Genomic DNA, 19,428 nt, shown 5'->3' with positions numbered 1-19,428 from the left:
AGAGAGCATGAGTCAGTGGGAGAGAGGCAGAGAGGAAGAAGCAGACTCCGTTCTGAGCAGGGAGTCCTACAAGGGGCTGGAGCCCTACACGGGGCTTGATTCCAGGACCCTGGGATCATGACCTGAGCCAAAGGCTGCCACTTAACCGCCTGAGCCACCCAGGCGCCTCCAAGACTTCATTTTACTTATCGAATTCATACCTTAGGTGTCTTTACATTTAAACCTCCCCTTCAGTCAGGCTGGTCTCCTTACTGCCCTGACACTCCCACATACCCCATCCCATCCCACCAGTTTGTACACACCCACACACTTTTTGCTTATTCTGTCTTTATGGCCTCAGGCTGTTCACCCCAAGTGGAAACCCCTCCTCATCCTTCTCCATCAGTCAAACTATCTACTCTTCAAAAATAAGATGAGACCTACCTCTTGTATAGAGACTTTACTCAATGCATCTCCAAGTGTGGTCCTTAGACAGCCTGCGTCAAGTTATCAGCTAGAATGGTTGTTATAAATGTGAATCCTCCGTTCTCACCTCAGAAGCTGTGCACCACAACTCCTGGAAGCAAGGCCCAGGAATCTGCATCTTAGTAGGGTGTTTATGGTGTGCAGTGCTGTCTGAGGGTGCTGTTACCTGGTAACTTGGGACACAGCCCTCTCTTCTGCCACAGACTCCATTTTTCTCTTGAGGTGAGACCTATGGACAGGCATCTCTGAGTGTTCTACAGTGGGTTCTGGGTCTCTTGTAGGCCTCTCCCAGAGAAGCTCTGTTCTCCCTTCCACCTCCCCCCCCCAACCCCCACCCTTGTGGCAGCTCATTAAGGAGGTCCTGCACGTCTGGAATGTATGAGGGCTGCAGGCCTCAAGTCTTCAAGCCATCTTTATGGCCATTGACTATACCTGCACTGAAAAACCAGGCTCCAAGGGCCAAAGGTGGAGCAGACTGATGGCTGGGGGTGTGAAGTGAGAATCAGGGGCACAGAGGGTCTGCCTGACAGGAGTGAATATGTTTACCCACCTGCAGAGAGGAGAGCTGAAAAGCACCACCAGCCATGACTGTCTCCAGTAGAGTGGAGAACTCCTAGGATAATGAGCTCTCTGCTGACCTTTCTCTCTTCTCCAGGGTGTGTCTTGTCCCATCAGGGATCCCTAGACGTGAGCTAGGTTAGAAGATGAAGAATGAGGTCTAGAAACTGAATGTTGCCAAGTCTACCTCTGTTAACTAACTGGACAGATAGCAGTTCCAGTGGGTGCCCAGGAACCCCAGGCTTTATTTAGAAAACAAGGGGAAACAGCACAAGTTCTGTCTGACCGGAGTTTGGCATTCCCTTTGTCGTCTTAGTGAGGGGCCTCACTGCATTTAGGAATTGGATTCCATGCCTGCGTGTGTGTGTGTGTGTGTGTGTGTGTGTGTGGTGTGTGTGTACGAGACCAATTAGTATAACCAGCCTCATCTTGGATTGAGAAAAGTCCCCAGATGGAAGTAATTGTATTCATAAGCCCTTGTATTTTTAGAATGCCTTTTCCAGAAAGCTCAAAGCGTAGCACTCTGTGGCATAACCTAGTTTGTTCCTGGACAATCTCCAGGTATTTGGTCAAGGGGCAGCTTCTATAATTATTGTCATTTTACATTTGGAGGATGGAGCAGCTTTGTGGGTTGAAAAGGTCACACGGTGTTAGCGGCAGCACTGGGGACAGGATACGCAGCTTCTGCTCCTGTCTCGATCAGTGATTTCCAAACAGAAATGCTGTGAAGGCTGCATAAGAAGCACTTGTGGAATTAATTAAAAATATAGATTCCTGGACTCCATGTCTCTAGAGATTCCAACTCAGTAGGTTTGGGGCGGGACCCAGGCATCTGTATTCTCTACAAGCATTCCAGATAATTCTGATGCACAGCCAGCTCTGGAAACTCACACTATAGACCATGTGACAACCATACTACCCACCTATTTCCTCCCAGAAATGTCTTTGACTGAAACATGCCTTTTTAATGTTTTTCATCTTGCCACCCACCCTCAAACTTCCCCAGGCCTCCCAGCGCAGGCCAAGAAACATGCCGAGTCCGCCAAGAACACGCTCCTGACCTGGAAGGGAAGCGTGACCTCAAACAAGGAGAAGAAGGACATCCTGGAAGCTCTGGTCATGCTGTACTACACCCTCGGGGTGTCCTGGCTCCTGCAGAACCGATATCCTTCCTTTCCTAGCGGGGTCTGGTGATCGGAGCCAGGGGCCCCTGTGCCTGCTGGATGGGTTGTCTATACAGGAGCGAGGGAGATGGAACCAGGCTTCGCAGCTCTGTTCCAACAGCCACCTTGCCCCCCTCCCCAGGTTTTCATCTCCATCTAGAAAGGTAGGAATGTTCCTCCTCTATCCATTCATATGAACTCTGAGTGGAGCCATGGGAGGGATCTCACTGGTGACACATCCCCAAAAAGTTTTCAGCCTCCGTCCTGCCCTTCATTGAGCACCCGAGAAGATCAGTGTTAGCAGTGAGGACACAGACGATTGTGGTGGGAGGAATGTCAGGAAGAGGGAGAACCGGTAGTAATTTAAAGCACTGTTGGTCCAACGAGACTGCACATGTAATCCCCTGGGGAGCTTTAAAAATTATTGCTGTTTGGGTCCCGCCCCAGAGAGATTGATTTAAGAGGCCTGGGGTGCATCTGTTTATTGAGATTTTTTAAAAGGCCCCCAGGTGATTGTAATAGGCAGCCAGAAACCTCTGATTTAATAGACTCTTGATCATTTTTGTTTTTCTGAAGTGCTGTTGAGAATACTGCCCGTGAAGCTGGAGGCCAAACAAAATAGACAAAAGAAATAGTTCTCTGTGTCCCAGGGGGGACTGTTACTGTGTGAAAGCTTGTGATGTTGACAGCCTTTTGGTACCATCTCTGCTTGAGAACTGTTAAGGGCGTTTCATGTTCGTGAACGATCATCTACCACAGTCCGAACGATGCAGATATTAGCGTGGCCTCTGCACAAGGGCGACACCCACATTGGTAAAGTGTGCCCTATTAAAAAAAAATTACTCATGAGTCGTCTTTGAGACCATGTGTCCCCGGTCTCTCCTCTTTACACATCCGCCTCTCTCTACTCTTTTGGTCTTGATACGCAACTTGCCAAGACTGATCTGTGGCCTTCCTCTGCTATGCCCTTCGAAGGGGCTGTTGAAAATGTGGGAAGTAGAAGGCTGTTTGGGAACTAAGGGGATTTTCTTTCCTGCTGTTTGCTTCTTGCCTAAAACCTGCTTTGCTTGGACTTTCTAAATGATCCAGAAAGTCCCTTTCAGCAGACTTAGTTCCTCTCTTTCACCATGCATAGGAACCAACTGGGAAAACTGCACGGCTCTTGTCACACAGTGGACGCCACGGGAAATGTAGCCGGTAGAGTACAGTCTCTGTTCACACCTCCCCATGCTCACCACCCACCCCAGCCCTGGAGTCAGGCTAGCAGCATGGGAAACCCAGGGCTCTTTTCATTTTCTAAAGAATCCTTGATAACGTACACATAAGGAAAATAACACAGGAAAGTGCCCATTTTCAAATTCTGCTTCATTGTCCCAAAAGGCCCTTTTATTTGCTTATCAACTGCTGTCCCTGGGCCGTGGGGGAGTCTGTGTGCCTGGCCTTTTCCTTGACTGTTTCACTGGCAGAGAGGCTTATTTCAACCTGCAGAAGGCAGAGAGAAACATGAAGGAGCTGAAAGAATTATTTAAAGGATGTGTTCGCAAATCCCAAGTCTCGGAGAAAGACCTGACCGTTGCTTTGGGCAGGTAAGATCGGGGCTTTGAGAAGCTTAGGCTTTGTGAATGAGGACTGGAATTACATGATTGTTCTGTGTGCTCTTTATATAAGGGGACAAAAATACTCGGGGCAAAAAACCTCAGAGCCTCAAATGATAGTAAAACAGGCTTGTGTTTCCCAAATGCAAGCCCATGGTCTGAACTTTGTGTACGGTGCCCTTTAATCCTAAAACACAGCTGAGGTAGCTGGCACAGTTACGATCTCATTAGACAGAGGGCAGGGAAAGCCAGGCTGAGAGGAATCAAACCATCCACGGTGAAAAGCTTTAAGTGTTGGATCCGTGGTCTGAACTCATGGACTCCTAGCCCTTATGCTGCCTCTCACTTATTCTCAAACTATGTCTTTTTCTCAGTCGCCACCCACATTCGTCATTAAGTATCATATCTTAAAAGACGAGGAAAGAACACTTCATGAAGACCGTTTATAGGAGGCCCATGGAAGCTATGCGTAGCATGTGCATTTTTAAGGAAAGTTCTGTTCCATATGGAAACCAAGTACATGGGATCTGTTCAAGCTGTTTTGCAGTTGAGTTTAGGTATCCTCAGAGAGAGTCATGATATTTACATATGACAGTGGGCCCATCAGATTATCAGACAAAAAGAACAATAAAAGGTTTACTATTCCCTAGATTTTTAAAATATCTTCACATCCTTGAAAGCAATCTGTTTCCAAAACTGTAAGCACTTGGCATGGTAGGGAAGGTGACGGAAGGGTAAGTAAGTGAAGTACGTGAGTCATGTCTGCCTGCTCTGACCATGAATCTAGAAGTCAAATGGGAAATGGCGGGGCGGTGCTGGCATGCCCAGATCTATATCTGTAAGTCCAGAGGGCCATAAATTAGAGTCTAGTGAATGTCTGCTGCTGTCACATGGGTCAGTGGCTAAAGTTTGTGTGCGTTATGTGAAAGATAGCCTTGCTCGTTTTTCAGAATAAATTCTAGTGCATATTTCATTCATTCATCCTGCAGTAGTTACCTAGTATCTATTTTGTACGTGCAGCGTTCCAAGCGTTGGAACTCTTACTAAGTATAGCTATATCCAAGACACCAGTCCAAGTCCTTCACATTATTTATTTAAGTCAATCTACTACAAGCCTATGAGGTGGCTATTTTTATTTTCATTTCACCGATAAGAAAATTAAGGCACAGAAAGAGTAAGTAACTCAAGGTGACAGAATGGATAAGTAGAGGGGCCCGCACGTAGATGGGGCATCTGAATTCGTAGCTCACCTGCCGTACCACGTCGAGTTATATTTTATGCTGAACAAATATCTAGTAAGGGCAAATCCCTTTTCTCATTTTAAAGGTGGGGAAAATAAAGTGTGATTGTGTAGGCCAGACAACTTGGCTAATATCTCCCCACAAGCTCTTGATGAGAGGCATTTTCATTCTGTAACTTTTGCTGTTATGCTCAAGGGAAATAGTGGTCTGGGCCAGTACTCTGTTGATTGTTAAATCATAACTTGCAGAATGCCTTATCTAAAATCGTTTTATACACACACATATTTTTTCGATTGGAAATACAAAGATGGAAGCAAGAGGTGAGAGGGAGTAATATTGATTGTGTATCCACTATATGTTAAGTGATTTCATGTATAAATTTTAATCTAATCTTTACAACAACCTTGTAATTTAGGTATTCTTAACCTTGTTTTATTTGGAAGGAAATATTGGTTATTGGAGTTTGTCTGTAAAGCCAATAACTTGTGAGAAACAGCTTTGAACTACCATGTTCTTCTCCTTGTATCTTACTGTCTCTAGAGGGATAAACCTGAATGGGATGCTATTTTATTCTCATTTTTAAAAATTATATTTTGTTTTAGAAGATTTGAAAATACAGATACAAAGAAGAAAATAAGTTTTAATTTTACCCCCCAAACATAACTGCTATGGACATTTTAGATATAGATATAGATAGATGGATATACATTTTAGTTAGAGATAGGTGGATCGACAGATAGGATAGATATGTCAGGGTTAATTTTAAGTACAGTCCTATCACTTTTTTAAACTTAGCACACTTTTAATTTTTCCCCATATTACTTAGTTTAAAAAGGAAGCATGATTTTTAAAGTCTGAAGTATTTTATTGTATCACATGTCATAATTCATTTAACCACTGCCTTTTGGAGGGGATATTTACATTGTTTTCTCTTTCCTCTCTCATTTTTTACTGAGGAGGAATAAACTAAATCAAACAAGACAAAGCAATAACTTTGCATTGGTCTGAAAGAGAGGGAGCTAGAAGTAATAAAATTTTATTTTGAGTCTAGAAAGTCTGTGTTTGTGGGTAAATTATCCCACCTTGTGAATTGCTGGAAGCCATTTTTTCCATTTGCTTTTTTATGAAATTAGACTACAGCATGCTATATTAATAGACGTGAATGATAGTCGGTGGAATCTGGTAGGTGAAAGGTTAAAAGGAGTTTGTTTGTAGCAAGACTGGATTTTTTAGCTAGCCACTGAAATGATTGGCCTACGAAGGCCAAATTGTTTTGTTCTTAGAATCGGTTCCTTTTGTGTCTGCACAAGTAAGGGGCCTCTCTGACTTTGCATCTTTGTCCCTCTTCTCATAGAGCCTCCTTGGCCATCCACAGATTGAACCTCGCTCTGGCGTACTTTGAAAAGGCGGTTGGCAATGTTATTGCCACTAAGGGTGATAGGACATTGGACCTGGTCAGTCTATATGAGGAAATTGCTCAGATTGAGCAGCTGAGGAGGAACCATGATCGGGCCATCCAGTACTTGCAGCAGGTTGGTGAGTTGGCTGGAGCCCCAGCCTAGAGGCCGTGTTTGGCCCCAGGCCCTATTCGCAGGGCCAGGGAAGCTTGGGCTTCTCAGAAGTACAAGGGGGTGGGATAGATTTCCTGCCAGATCCACATAAGAGCCCTTCCTCAACCTTAAACAACATGGGCAGAGAACACTGACTCAGGGCAGGTGTATCTACTCTTTGACCTGATCTGAGACCAAATTTCCCCTCCCAGGCCTCCCCTTATCTCTGTGGGTGCTAGGAAGAAGTAACCAAGTGAGTCTACTCCAGGAAAAAAAGCCATAGGGGCAACCAAACTTAAGTCTTTAGCAAACACAAAGGGCTTTTTTTTTAAATGAAAAAATCATGATATTTTGGTGTAATGCTGTCATTTGTCCTTTAGTCTAGTTTAGCTATTTGTATCAATAAGCCTAAACTTAAACTGACAAAAGCGTGTTTCACTTGGACGGAACTGCTTTGACAAATCCCCAGGGGAAAAACAAAACAAAACAGGACGGAATGTTGAGTCTTACAATGAAAACAGTATAGGGCATTTTTACCTATCACGTACTTGAAACTTTCCTTGAAACTGCTTGTTGAATTCACGTTTTCTCTCCTCAAATGAGAACCCGGCTTGTGGCTTCAGGTATCTCTGAAAGTCAAAAGTGGATCAAAATAACTAATTTTCTATATCATAGAAAACGTGCAGTGCAATTCAACGGTAGGTGTGAGAACAGTCTGATACTGTAGCAAAGGCATTGCAGGTAATCCCACAATCTAAGTTATTAGTATCATATAATAAAGAAATGTTAGGGAATACTGCTCTGTGAGCAGGGAGTCCACTGCTTACAGAGAAAGCTGTCTGGCTTTTGTGTCCAAGACACTGTGCAAGCAGTGGTCGGATCAGAATAGATAAAACAATGTATAATCAGTGTTTCCCAACAACAACAACAACAACAACAACAACAAATAATAATAGTTAACATTGATGGAATGCTTTTACTATGTGTACTTGAGGGTGTATTCATTTCATCCATGTGATAACCCTATGCCGTGGAGGCATTATTATTATTTTATCTCATTTTACATGTGAGGAAACTGAAACATAAGGAATTCTAGCTAATTCAACTGAAGTTGTGTAGCTGACAAGTAGGAGAGCAGGGATTTGAACTTAGAAAATTTGAGCCCCCAGAGCCTGTACTCTTAACAACTCTGAACTGTCTTAGCTCCATAATGTTGTCTGATAATCGCTGGAGCTCCTCAAAATACCTCATGATGTTTGACCCGTGAACTGTGAAGCATGGGTGATTTTTTTCTTGCTCGTGAGTGTGGACCGGGTGTTTTCTCTCTTCTTCCTCCTTCCATTTTAGTACGAATGATAATAGTAAAAAAATCTCCAGTTTTCTCATGCTTATGACATTTCAGGTAGTATTCTAGACACTTTACATATTAATTCATTTAATCTTTTCAGCAACTGTTTGCAACAGTTATTTCTGAAATTCCTATTTTAAATTTGAAGAACGTAGTGACTTGCCTGATGTCATAAGTGGCTGAATTGTGATAGGAACCCAGGCGGTATGGCTTTAGGATCCATGCTCGACTCCCCTAGACTTCCTTTGATAATGAACCTTTGAGGGGCTGAGCTGAAGTTGTGATTGTAATTTTGCTATGAAACTTAGTAAGAAATAACAATAGCTAATATTTATTGAGGACTTACCATGTGATGATAATGTGAATGCCCAGTGCTTTGCATGTACCATCTCATTTAATCTTTTCCAAACCCTAATTGATGGAAGCTGTATATTTCTTCTACATGTGAAGGTGAAGTTACTTGCTCAAGACTCCCAGCTAGGAAGTAGCTGAGACTCAAACTCATCTCTCTTGTAACTCCATGATTAACTATATACAGCTCTCAACTAGCAATTTCATGAGAGCTGTAGAAAATACTCAGTGAAACACTGTCATTTGGGTACTTACTTGATCATGATTTTCTCTATTCCAGGCCTATTCTATCTGTGTTTCTTTGTTCACTGAAGTCAGCCCCCAAACTGCAGAGGCAAGCGCGTTACTAGCCAAGGCTCATGCCATGTCTGGAGAGGCCCAACACAGGGGTAGGTGGAGGGAGTAGCTTGCAGTTATCATCATTTCCCATGGGAGGGAAGCACACTGGCAATGGTCTATCTATCAATATGGACAGATTATAATCAGCTATTCATGACTGTGATGGAAAAATGAGACTGGACGCCATTTTGTACAAAATCATTTACACATGAACTCAGGCACAATATCTCCGCAAGTAAGTTGGAACATCAAAACCAATAATATCATCTGATTTCTGTTTCCTTTACTCCTTTAGAATCTCAGCAGAATTCACCTGCATAAAGAGTAGAGAGATCATACACACTATGAATGTGACTTGTGGTATCGGTTGATGAGGAAATCCAGTGATAAAAGACAAAAATATTGGCTTCTCCCCCACTCCTCCATTCTCAACCTCCTTGACTCTTTTCCTCTAGCTGACAAGAGAGAATGTTTGCAGCAGCTAGAATTTTCATGACCTATATTCAAAAGTTGAGGTACTAGGGGTTCTGGAGGAAAACCAAGGCATGAATTCAACCATCAGCAGTAGTCCTTTCTCAGGCAAGGTCATCCTTTGGAAAGTGAGTAGCTTTGGAAGAGACACAAAAGAACTGGTGAGGAAGGACTGCATGCTCTGCTCAGCTGGCTGGATCAGATTAGTGGACGCTAATGGATTCTGTGGCCCATCAAGAGGAATTTGGGATTTGTGCAGAATATGATTTAAACATTTAAAAACGTTGATTTTCTCTGCTTATAAAAGGAATACATTTAGGTATACATTATTTTCCAGTCATATGTGAAAAGAGAGAGAGAGAGGAAGAGTAAGAGAGAAAGAAATAGGGAAAGTTTCACATCCTACTTTTTTCTACTCTTATATTTCCTGAAGCCATTAAACAGTTTTGTTCTGTTTTCAGAAATTATTTCATATTTTGATTATTGTTTTCTTTAGCATAAATGTTCATTGAAGACTTCCTGATTCTGTGTTTTCTAGCTAATCATCTTTCTTCTTTAAAAAATTGTCTTGTTTATTACTCACAGTATTTGCACTCCGTCTATATGTTTGAATTTTTTTTAATAGTCTTCATGGTTATAACACGTTTAGTCTATATGTGAATATGTAAAAATTTTGTTCAAATAAGAAAATTTTATGCTTCTAGAATTGGGAGATTCTAAGGTCACCTTATTCTTTTCTTCTATACTAATTTTTAACTTTAAAGAAGATTTGGATCTTCACCTCCTATCATTCACTAAATTCCAAATGGATCACATTTTAACATCAAAACTGAAAATATAAATTATCCAGAAGGGAATACAACACTGAAATCAAAATTCCTAAAATTCCTAAAATTCCTAAATGGAGGAAAGATGAACTTTCTGAGCACATGAAGTTATACTAGAAAAGAAAAGATTGATAGGTTTAATTATAAAAAGGTCTAAAACTTGTGTCTATCACAAAATACCACAAATAAAATGAAAACAAACAACGTAATCCAAGATGAACAGATAACTCGAAGAGGCCTTTACTTACTAAAAAAAAAAAAAAAATTATAGTTAACTTTCTCAGAAAGAACTATCAATGTCCATATGATATCACTGGGTAATTCTACTCAACATTTAAAGAAGGATTAACACCCATCCTACGTAATCTTTTCTGGAAAATTGAAGAGGAGGGAACATTTCCCAACTCATTTTATGAGGCTAGCAGTACCCTGATACCAAAACTGGGCAAAGACATTACAAGAAAAAAACAAATCACAACTATAAAACAATACATGCACATAAATGCAAAAAGTCCTCAAGAAAATATATAGCAACGCATAAAAAAGAATAATACACCATGATCAAGTGGAGCTTTTTTCTTGAGACTGTTGGGCTGGTTCAGCATTTAAGCCTGAATGAATGTACTCTACCATATCAACAGTCCAAAGATGAAAAGCACATAATCTTATCAACTGATGCAGAAGAAGCATGTGACAATATGCAACATCCTTTCATGATGGAAGGGGAACTTCCTCAATCTGATAAAAGCCATGTGCAAAAAAGACTACAGCTAACACCAAGCTTAATGGTTAAAGAGTGAGTTTTTTGCTCTTAAGATCAGGAAGAAGACCAGGATGTCCATTCTCACTTCTTTTAGTCAGCATACTCACTGGAAGTCATAGCCAATGCAGTAGGCAAGAAAAAGACATACAGCCTGATTGATCTTATTTTTAAGTTTATCTCTACACCCAGTGTGGGGCTTGAACTCATGACCCCAAGATCAGAAGTCACACGCTCTACTGACTGAGCCCGGCAGGCGCCCCTGAGACATATAGCTTAAAAGAAATAAAATGGTCCTCATTTGCAACAATACAGCTGTTTCTGTCGAAAATTCCAAAAAATTACAGAACTAATAACTGCGTTTAAGGTTAGCAAGATCACAGAATATAAGGTCAGCACACAAAACCCAGAAATATTTCTATAAGCAATGTGCAACTGGAAACTGAAATTTTGAGAAATACTACTCACCGTAGCCACCTCCTCCCAAATGGAGCACTTAGGTGTAAATCTAACAGAATGTGTACAGTATCTGGGTGCTAAAAACTACAAAAGTCTCGTCAAAGAAATCAGAGCTGACCGAAATACATGGAGACATAATGTATTCATAGATTGGATGACACACAGTAAAGTTGTCACATCTATAAAAATTGATGTATTGATTTAACACAAATTGACATCAAAATCCCAGCAGGAGTTTTTGTAAATATAGACAAGCTGACTCTAAAATTTATATAGAAATGCAAAGAAATTAGAACAGCTGAAACAATTTTGAAAAATAATATAATTGGAGGAATCATACTACCTGATTTAAGATTTATTTTAAAGCAACAGTAATCAAGAGAGTTTGGTATTGATGAAGGGACAGAGTTCAGAGTCACTGAAACACAATAGAGTTCAGAAATAGACTTGTATCATTATGGCCAACTTTTGACAAAGATGCTAAGATAGTTCAGTTTGGAAATAATAGTCTTTTCAATAATAGTCTTGGAACAGTTGGAACAATGGTATTCATGTGCCAAAAGAAAAAAGAAAAAAAAACCCACTTTCATAAGCATACTCAAACATTAACTCAAAATGGATCATTGTCCTAAATGTAAGAGCTAAAATTTACATTTAATTTTACAATAGAAAAATAAGGGGAAAAAATAAGACCGAGCATTACATAAAGAAAACAAATGGCCAATAATCACATGAGAAAGTTTCAATCATAGTAATAATGAGAAATATAGAAGAGCAAGGATACCAAGTTTCTATCTGATTGTCAACTTTGCAAAAAATGATAGCATTTAGGATTGATGAGAGCAATTTGATACAAACTCAAGTATAATTTGACAGAATGTTACACTTCTTCAAACTATACGTATCTTTAAAATCAAATTTTTACCCATCCTCTGTAAAAATTTTTTAAATATGAAAATCTCTAGCATTTGCCCGATTGTGGGAAAACAGGTCTGCTCATTCATAGACAGTAGGAGTGATAGTATCAATTGATATGAAATTTGCAAAACAACCTGATAATACCTAGTAAAATCAAACGGAAACATGTATAAGGATGTTCACTGTGACACTGTTTGTAATTATAAAAAAATTGGAAACAATCTTAATGTTTATCAATTAGTGAAAGGAATATTTGGTATATTAATGAGGTGGAATTCTTCTTTTTTTTTTTTTAAAGATTTTATTTATTTATTTGACAGAGATAGAGACAGCCAGCGAGAGAGGGAACACAAGCAGGGGGAGTGGGAGAGGAAGAAGCAGGCTCATAGCGGAGGAGCCTGATATGGGGCTCGATCCCACAATGCTGGGATCATGCCCTGAGCCGAAGGCAGACGCTTAACCGCTGTGCCACCCAGGCGCCCCTAATGAGGTGGAATTCTGTGGTCTTTAAAAGGATTAGACTTTATAAATAGAAAGGGTTAAAAACAACAGTATTAAGGAGAAAATACGTTCCATTTTTAGGACATAAAAATACTATTTTTTGTAGTTACGCATTTGTGTGTGTGTGTGTGTGTGAACAAATGAACTGCAGAGTAGGTGAAACTGCATCAAACTGTACATCGCAATATAAACACAGGTAGACACTCCTGGCTCTGTCTTTGTGATGAGGTCTGTGAATCCTTTCAACACACACACACATCAAATTGAATAAAATGGTCGAAAACAATTATTCGAGGGCACTGAAAATAAATAAGCAGACAACAAATTGCAAAGCATTCTTGAAAAACTGCTAGAGCTCTGGGTACAGAGAGAGCCTTTTTGGCCTTTTTGCCTGAGGCTGCTCCCGCCAAGAGCAATTTGATGAGAGTTGGGCCAAGAGAACCAGCAGCTTTGTGGCAGAGGCATCGGACTCAATTCAGAGCAGGCCACACAAGCCCCAGCCCAGTGGGAAACGACGTACACGTGCAGGGAAGATGTGGAAAATAATAAGCAAAGAAGACTTGAAATGCAGCAGAGCTTGGAATGCACACCCCAATCTGCATACAGATTGATCGATAGAGGATGGAAGACATACGCTCTAAAGGTTTTTGAGGACAACCTCTTTCCAAGTCAGTCACTTGGGTCAACACTAAGCTATGCAGGCAGAGGGGTAATCCCAGGAGCCCAGGCCAAAATTTTAAAAAATAAGCATTGAAACCCAAGCAAAGTTTACTTTAGGTCTCTAGTCTGGCATGTGGGAGCTTGGAAGCTATCGCTCCATCCTAACAACAAGTGAAAAGCTCAACAAACTGGAAAATCAACCACTCTTCTTTGATCTGGCAGAGAAATGAGGTCACAGGGCAAACCGCTGCCCCTGAAACTGGAGAGACAGATGAATCCAGAGAACCACAGTTCGCCTGAGCCGGTACCTATCTCTACAGGAACCAGTACTGGGGTAGGAATACCTGACCTGTAACTGATACATTTCTGGAAACTCAGTGTGGACAAGATGGAGAGTTAAAAATTCCAAGTACCCTGTCATGGGGGTGAGGTTTCCACACTTTGAAGAAATTTACCTCCAGCAGCTTGACCAGGTTCTCAAACTGAAAATGGAGAAAAATGCCCCCTTGCTGCCAGCAGGGAGAGGGGAAAAGTAACCAATTAAAAATATGCCAGAGCTTTCTGCTAAACAAGGCCTGTCCTCCAGACACTCTTTTACCAGAGCCTAAACTATTGGGGGTTTTTTCAGAGGCTAATCAGCCTGGGGAAAGGAAATAACCAACTTCAGCCCACTCTAGCCATCCTGTCCCACCTAAAGCAGAAAGGGACTGCGAGGCACTTGTGAAGTTCGCAGTTCAGAGGCACAGGCTCCTAAAAGAGTTAATCATAGAATTATAGAGTGCTTTCTCCGCCCCCCCCGAACCCCACATCTTACCACCAATTACTAGAGGCCTATTTAGAACTGTTTGTCTTATCCAGTACATCATGTTTATCAAGAACAATTATAAGTCATAGTAAAAGGCAAAACAAAACAAAACAAAAATCAAAACAAAAAAACAAACCTAAGAAACCACACAGTCTGAAGAGACACAGAGAGCATCAGAACCAGAATCAGATATAGTAGGGATATTTGAATGATCAGACTGGGAATTTAAAACAATTATGTGATATCCAAGGGCAGGAGATAGACGTCCCAGCTCAAGGTTAGTGAGAGGGACTTCACCCTTCTTCTACCTTTTTTTTTTTTTTTTAATTCTGTTCGAGCCCTCAGTGGATAGAATGATGCCTACTCACACTGGTGAGGGCAGATCTTCTTGACTCAGTCCACCGACTCAGATGCTAATTTCTCTTGGAGACACCCTCACTGATGCACTCCAGAAGTAATGTTTTATCAGCTATTTGGGCATCTCCTAGCACGGTCAAGTTGACACAAAATTAAACATGACAAGTCCACTCCTTGTCAGCTTGATCCTTACATGCATCTCCTCAAACATACTTAACCTCCAAATAGAGATAGAATTGTGCCTAATATGGTATAACTACCCTGGGTATGACTGGAAATGTACTAGTCCCTTTCCCAGAAGAGATAAAGTCCTTAGTGATGTTTACTCTTCTGATATTCCATAACTTGAAAACTATGATGTAAAACTAACAATACTTAAATACTGATACGACATCAGCATGTCTTCTGTTACGTGGAAAGGGAGTAAAAGAAGAAAAATAAGATATTTGCGTAATATGCGCATAAGTACACATAGGCGTGTTCATAACAAAATGAGGAAGTACTCATGACTTACAGTCCTCAGTTCTGTAAGTGGTCATGTGGTCGTAACTGCTGTACCTACCTTTTCCTATTACCCATTCTGTATTCCCTTTGCCTTTAACAAGCACCTCACCTGGTAATGGTTATCTTCGTGGGATGACCGAAACCTTCATTTCTGAAGGTTCTGGCCCATTACTAATCCTGCCTGGATTGGGATGTTGTAATGTTCTATTGACCTTAATCACAGGGCATAGTGATACTATGAGGTGCCATCTTAGAACTACTAGATGGAATCTTCTGTGTTCCAGACAGGTGTTTTCTTACCTCTGCTATAGAAGAGTGGTTCAGTTTCCCCTTAGTAGTCAGACTCAGTCATAGGAACTCCTTTTCCTTGATTCAGGGCATGAGGAGCCCAAAGAGGCCGGCTGGCAGCCTTCACTTCCAGTTCAGTGGAATCATTGTTGTATCTCCTGGGGGAAGCATTCCTCCCTCTGGAACTAAGATTTCTAGGCCAGTTCCCATCAAGTTGTGGGAACAGGAAGCAAACATTTTGCTAGCGGGTCACTAGGGGTAGTACTGAGTGGTACTACTTATATGTCCACCCCTTGATTCTAGACTCGTGAATCCTGGCTATTGGAGAAATAGCACCATATGTTGGATGCTGATCCAGAGTATATACAGCCTTCCGGAGAACTCAAGCCTTGCAAAGTATTGCCCCCTAGCTGGCACCATAACTGTCTGCAAAAGACCATTCCACCAGTCTGTCAAGCCAGCTGCTTCAGTATGGTGGGGAACATGGTAAGACCAGTGAATTCCATGAGCATGGGCTCATTACTGTACTTTTGCTGTGAAGCGGGTTCCTTGATCCAAAGCAATGCTGTGTGGAATACCGTGGTGGTGGGTGAGCCTGCTTCTTTCTCTCCCACTCCCCCTGCCTGTGTTCCCTCTCTCGCTGGCTGTCTCTATCTCTGTCAAATAAATAAATAAAATCTTAAAAAATAAAAAAAATAAAAAATAAAGAAATAAATCAAACACCTGAGCAAAGACATTAACATTCAGACACCATAGGAAGAGACAGACTCTGTAGTTTAAGTCTAGGCAATTCAGTAAAACAAAACAAAACAAAAAACAAAAACTCACAAAAATATATCAGAATGTGTAGTTGCTACTGTGTAATGTCTAAAATGTACAGTTTTCAACAAAAGAGAAATATACAAAGAACCAACCCGTGGCTTATACTCAGAAAAAGAGTAGTCAATAGATATTGACTCTAAGTGGGTACATGTTGGATTTAGCAAAGACTTCAGAGCAGCTATCATAAATATCTTCAAAGAATTAAAGGAAACTGTCCAAAGAATTAAAAGAAACAATGAAAGTAGGAAGTCTCAATAGAGAAATATAAACTATTTAAGAAAAAAACAACCAAATGGAAATTCTTGAGTTGTAATATACAGTAACTGAATGAACATTCATTAAGGTTCGAGATGGCAGGGGAGAGAATGAGATAGCTCAAAGGTACGGCGCTGGAGATGATCTCCGAAGAGCAGAAAAAAAGGAATTGAAAATGAACAAAGCATAAGAGATCTGTGGGACAACGCCTGGGGTACCAACATACATGTCATAGGAGCTCCAGAAGGGCAGAAGACAGAATGAGGCATCAAATTATCCAAAGAAATAATGGTCCCAAACTTCCCAAGTTTGTTATCTACAGATCCGAAATTCTCAATGCCAAGTAAAATAAGCACAAAGAGAACCATAACTAGGCACATAGTCAAATTGCTGAATGACAAAAAAAAATCTTGAAAGCAGTGGTGGAAAAACAGCTCTGTGCAGGGAAACAATATGATTAATGGCTGATTTTCCATCAGAATAATGGAGGCTAGAATGCAGTGGAAAAACATTCAAAGTATTGGAATAAAATTCAACTAAGAATTGTATATTCAGGAAACTACCCTTTGAAAATGAAGGTGAGGGGTGCCTTACTGGCTCAGTCAGAAGAGCATGTGACTCTTGGTCTCGGGGTTGTGAGTTCGAGCCCCACATGGGTGTAGAGATTGCATAAATAAATAATACTTTTAAAAAAATGAAGGTGAGATAGACATTTCCTGATAAACAAGATTTGTTGGTAGCAGTCTTGACCTAAAATAAATACTAAACGAAGCCCTTAGGCAGAAAGAAAATGGGAGCACATGGTAACCCAAATCTACAGAAAGGAATGAAGAGACTTGACTGATATGTGGGTAATAGGCTATATACACAAACACAGACATTCATCAGCTTGTGAATGGTAAACAAAATGTGTATGTACTCAGCAGGAGGAATAAAGTACTCATTCATGCAAGAATGTAGATGGACCTCAAAAACAGCATGATGCATGAAGGAATCACAAAAGACTACACGTCGTATGAATCCAATTACATGAAATTTCTAGAAGAGGCAAAAACAGAGATAAAACAAAGATCAGTGATTGCCTGAGACGGGATGAGAGCAGGCATTGATTGCAACCAGCCATGAAGAAACTTTGGGGGTGATGGATATCTTCTAAAACTGGATTTTGATCGTGATTACATAACTATAAATTTACTAAAACTTCATCAGACTGTGTAATTACAATGGTTGAATGTGTGGTATGCCAATTATACCTTAATACAGTGGTAAAAAATGTTAACAGTGCCTGTTTCTGAGTAGTGTGCGTGGAGATAATTGTCATTTTCTTTTTGCTTCTATTGCATTTTCTAGACTGATTACATAAACATCTATTATGTTTGGAATAAAAGACAACATTAAAAGTAAATTTTTAAACAATAACAACTCTATTTAAATACTTTAGAAACAAAAACTCTCCCTCTACACACACACACACACACACACACACACACACACACACACCCCTAGCAGGAATCCCAGTAAACAATACTCTCTATCAGAGTTTAATTTAGCTAAATATGTAGTCTTACATTACACTTGGGAGTTGAATATGGTAGTTATTTGGGGTGTTAGGATAGGCTGTTCAGGCATGGCTTTCTTTTTCTACAGAAAAATCCATACCTTCCATCAACAGAATAAAATTATATCAACTGATGCCATCAAATTAAATCTCAGACTTTTTGAGGGTCTGATGAGACCTGGAATGAGAACAGGCAGTGCCTTTGAGTATGAAATGTCTCATTGAGCCAAAGCTGTATTAGCTGCTCGTACAGGCTCGTGGCCCGCCTTAAATGTTCCCCTTTTTTGCAGATGCTGTTGAGATATATTTTATAAAAAGTATCAATGCATATCAAGCAACACTGGGCCCAACGGATTACGAAACCCTGACAACCATTGAAGAATTCTGCAAATGGCTTGTCCAAAACGGGGAAAAACAGGTAAATCTGAACAAGCAAATCCAACAAGGGGCAGTAGGATCTTGGGCAAGATCCTTAGCTTTTATTAGTGTCCATTCCTTCGTCTGGAAAAGAGATATTATGGCTCCTTTCTCAGAGAGTAGTCATGCATGACTTAACTGCTATTATTAAACGTAAGATTGAACTGTTAACTCTTCACAGAAACACGGTACTTGGGTGACAAGGTCACAACGGCCTGACCCTGGTGGGTTACGTCAGTGTGGCGTAGAACGCCTCCTCCATAGAGCTAATGGACTAGAACTGGCGTGGGCCCTCAGAATTGCCAGGATAATTATAAAACACTTTTCTTTAATTCCCTAGGAGGCTTACCGACTGCTGAAGGCCGCGCTGAAGTCTCAGGTCATCAGCTATGGTGACTGCAGTGAAAAGGTGGCCGAAACGTTTTATAACATGGGCAGGATCTGCTTTGCCAAAGGAGAGCTCAGAAAGGCAATTCAGCTGTTACGGAAGGTGAACGCTGGCTGCTTTTTACGTTTTCTCCCGGGCCTGTAAGCACAATGTGAGGAGTGATGTGTCTGGGGTGTGTGTGTGTGTGTGTGTGTGTGTGTGTATTTTCCCTTTCTTTCCCAACCCTCCCCTCCCTTCTCCTTCCCTTCACCTCCCTTTCTTTCTTTTCTTCTTTTTTCCTTCCTTTTCTATTCCTTTTTATTTTTTAAGTAAAGCGAAATTTCGCTTTCTTAGATGTGCTAAGAGAGAACATGATACAGAAACTTCTGTTGTGTCTATGCCTGGACCAGAGTCTTAAAACAGTAACACCCCAGTGTTGGAACCTAGGTCTGGCAGCGGCAGAATATCAGGAAAGCCCTCAAGGTTGGGCGGAATCAGGAACACCTTGTATAAACCATTCTTACCCAAATACCGATTCCCCTTCTGGGAGGCTCAGACGACCCTGGACGTTTGTGTCTTGTAGTAGGATCTGGCCAGAGATGTGACCAAACTGTGGTTCAGCTAGTCAGAATACTGACAGACCAAGGCTAAAGACATGGTGAGATCAGTAGGGATGTCTCTACATAAAATCTAAATTGGTTCAAGGTCAGAGGAAAAGTTGGTAAAGACCAATCAATACTCATGTGAGCAAAGGGTGGACATTGTACAAACATCACGGCTGGAGAGATTTTATCTCATTTCAGGTTAACTGAACAGAATCAGAAAATATGTTATTAAGGGGGCTGGATC

At 41.0% G+C, this 19,428-nt stretch overlaps 1 protein-coding gene across 3 annotated transcripts in view; it reads left to right on the top strand.

The window, feature by feature from the left end:
• Positions 1 to 19,428, top strand: part of TTC23L (tetratricopeptide repeat domain 23 like) — a 60,266-nt gene that overhangs the window by 22,066 nt on the left and 18,772 nt on the right. For all 3 annotated transcript variants that reach the window (XR_006777641.2, XM_045787221.2, XM_045787223.2), the window contains exons 5-10: positions 2,030 to 2,186; positions 3,647 to 3,772; positions 6,377 to 6,554; positions 8,552 to 8,660; positions 18,086 to 18,213; positions 18,553 to 18,702. Coding sequence is in view for 2 of the 3 variants with exons in the window: in XM_045787221.2 (XP_045643177.1) it covers positions 2,030 to 2,186; positions 3,647 to 3,772; positions 6,377 to 6,554; positions 8,552 to 8,660; positions 18,086 to 18,213; positions 18,553 to 18,702 (848 nt within the window). In the remaining variant the exon portion in view is untranslated. The remainder of the gene's footprint in view (positions 1 to 2,029; positions 2,187 to 3,646; positions 3,773 to 6,376; positions 6,555 to 8,551; positions 8,661 to 18,085; positions 18,214 to 18,552; positions 18,703 to 19,428) is intronic.

Source organism: Ursus americanus, chromosome 15 (genome assembly GCF_024610735.1).
Source record: "Ursus americanus isolate L20-20 chromosome 15, mUrsAme1.1.p, whole genome shotgun sequence".
NCBI classification, from domain to species: domain Eukaryota; kingdom Metazoa; phylum Chordata; class Mammalia; order Carnivora; family Ursidae; genus Ursus; species Ursus americanus.
Note: the sequence above shows the minus strand (reverse complement) of the source record. Positions and strands in the feature narration are given on the sequence as shown.